We start from the raw sequence: 2,500 nt of genomic DNA, 5'->3' as shown, positions 1-2,500 counted from the left end.
GAGCACAGAACACAGGGAGCACAGAACACAGGGAGCACAGAGCCCAGGGAACACAGAGCCCAGGGAACACAGAGCCCAGGGAACACAGAGCACAGGGAGTACAGAGCACAGAGCCCAGGGAACACAGAGCACAGGGAACACTGAGCACAGGGAGTACAGAGCACAGAGCGCAGGGAACACAGAGCACAGGGAAGACAGAGCACAGAGCCCAGGGAACACATAGCCCAGGGAACACAGCGCAGGGAACACAGAGCGCAGGGAACATGGAACACAGAGCCCAGGGAACACAGAGCACAGGGAACACAGAGCACAGGGAACACAGAGCACAGGGAACACAGAGCACAGGGAACACAGAGCACAGGGAACAGGGGTACACAGAGCGCAGGGAACACAGAGCACAGGGAGTACAGAGCCCAGGGAACACAGAGCCCAGGGAACACAGAGCACAGGGAACAGGGGTACACAGGGAACAGGGGTACACAGAGCACAGGGAACACAGCACACAGGGAGTACAGAGCACAGAGCCCAGGGAACACAGAGCACAGGGAACACTGAGCACAGGGAGTACAGAGCACAGAGCGCAGGGAACACAGAGCACAGAGCGCAGGGAACACAGAGCACAGGGAAGACAGAGCACAGAGCCCAGGGAACACAGAGCACAGAGCCCAGGGAACACATAGCCCAGGGAACACTGAGCCCAGGGAGCACAGAGCCCAGGGAGCACAGAGCCCAGGGAACACAGAGCCCAGGGAACACAGAGCCCAGGGAACACAGAGCACAGGGAACACAGAGCACAGAGCCCAGGGAACACAGAGCACAGGGAACACTGAGCACAGGGAGTACAGAGCACAGAGAACACAGAGCACAGAGCGCAGGGAACACAGAGCACAGGGAAGACAGAGCACAGAGCCCAGGGAACACAGAGCACATAGCCCAGGGAACACAGAGCGCAGGGAACACAGAGCGCAGGGAACATGGAACACAGAGCCCAGGGAACACAGAGCCCAGGGAACACAGAGCCCAGGGAACACAGAGCACAGGGAACACAGAGCACAGGGAACACAGAGCACAGGGAACACAGAGCACAGGGAACAGGGGTACACAGAGCGCAGGGAACACAGAGCACAGGGAGTACAGAGCCCAGGGAACACAGAGCCCAGGGAACACAGAGCCCAGGGAACACAGAGCACAGGGAACAGGGGTACACAGAGCACAGGGAACACAGCGCACAGGGAGTACAGAGCACAGAGCCCAGGGAACACAGAGCACAGGGAACACTGAGCACAGGGAGTACAGAGCACAGAGCGCAGGGAACACAGAGCACAGAGCGCAGGGAACACAGAGCACAGGGAAGACAGAGCACAGAGCCCAGGGAACACAGAGCACAGAGCCCAGGGAACACATAGCCCAGGGAACACAGAGCGCAGGGAACATGGAACACAGAGCCCAGGGAACACAGAGCACAGGGAACACAGAGCACAGGGAACACAGAGCACAGGGAACAGGGGTACACAGAGCGCAGGGAACACAGAGCACAGGGAGTACAGAGCCCAGGGAACACAGAGCACAGGGAACACAGAGCCCAGGGAACACAGAGCACAGGGAACAGGGGTACACAGGGAACAGGGGTACACAGAGCACAGGGAACAGGGGTACACAGAGCGCAGGGAACACAGAGCACAGGGAGTACAGAGCCCAGGGAACACAGAGCACAGGGGACACAGAGCACAGAGATACACAGAGCACAGAGATACACAGAGCACAGAGATACACAGAGCACAGGGAACACAGAGCACAGGGAACACAGAGCACAGGGAACACAGAGCACAGGGAGTACAGAGCCCAGGGAACACAGAGCACAGGGGACACAGAGCACAGAGATACACAGAGCACAGGGAACACAGAGCACAGGGAACACAGAGCACAGGGAACACAGAGCACAGGGAGTACAGAGCCCAGGGAACACAGAGCACAGGGAGTACAGAGCCCAGGGAACACAGAGCACAGGGAGTACAGAGCCCAGGGAACACAGAGCACAGGGGACACAGAGCACAGAGATGCACAGAGATACACAGAGCACAGGGAACACAGAGCACAGAGATACACAGAGCACAGGGAACACAGAGCACAGGGAGTACAGAGCCCAGGGAACACAGAGCACAGGGAGTACAGAGCCCAGGGAACACAGAGCACAGGGAACACAGAGCACAGAGATACACAGAGCACAGGGAACACAGAGCAGAAGAGAACCTCTGTACAGTGTTTCTACAATAATAAACGTTCCTGGTTCTCACCTGAACTTCCCAACTGTTTATAAAATCTGTACTCCAGGTGCAGCTGTGGAGCTCTGGACTTGATCGGTTCCTGAAACACACACACACACACACACACACACACACACACACACACACACACACACACACACACACACACACACCATTAGTAGTTATACAGGATGCAGTGATGGAGCTATTGGGATTATTGCAGCTCAGACGCTCGG

General features: G+C 57.1%; 1 protein-coding gene across 2 annotated transcripts in view; it reads right to left on the bottom strand.

The window, feature by feature from the left end:
• csnk1g2b (casein kinase 1, gamma 2b) overlaps positions 1-2,500 on the bottom strand; it is a 31,310-nt gene that overhangs the window by 12,797 nt on the left and 16,013 nt on the right. Inside the window, exon 3 of one of the 2 annotated variants that reach the window (XM_062998783.1) lies at positions 2,295-2,364. The exons of the other annotated variant lie outside the window; for it this stretch is intronic. Within the exon in view, the coding sequence (XP_062854853.1) occupies positions 2,295-2,364 (70 nt within the window). The remainder of the gene's footprint in view (positions 1-2,294; positions 2,365-2,500) is intronic. 2 annotated transcript variants of the gene reach the window in all.

Source organism: Trichomycterus rosablanca, chromosome 7 (assembly GCF_030014385.1).
Source record: "Trichomycterus rosablanca isolate fTriRos1 chromosome 7, fTriRos1.hap1, whole genome shotgun sequence".
Lineage (NCBI taxonomy): Eukaryota > Metazoa > Chordata > Actinopteri > Siluriformes > Trichomycteridae > Trichomycterus > Trichomycterus rosablanca.
Note: the sequence above shows the minus strand (reverse complement) of the source record. Positions and strands in the feature narration are given on the sequence as shown.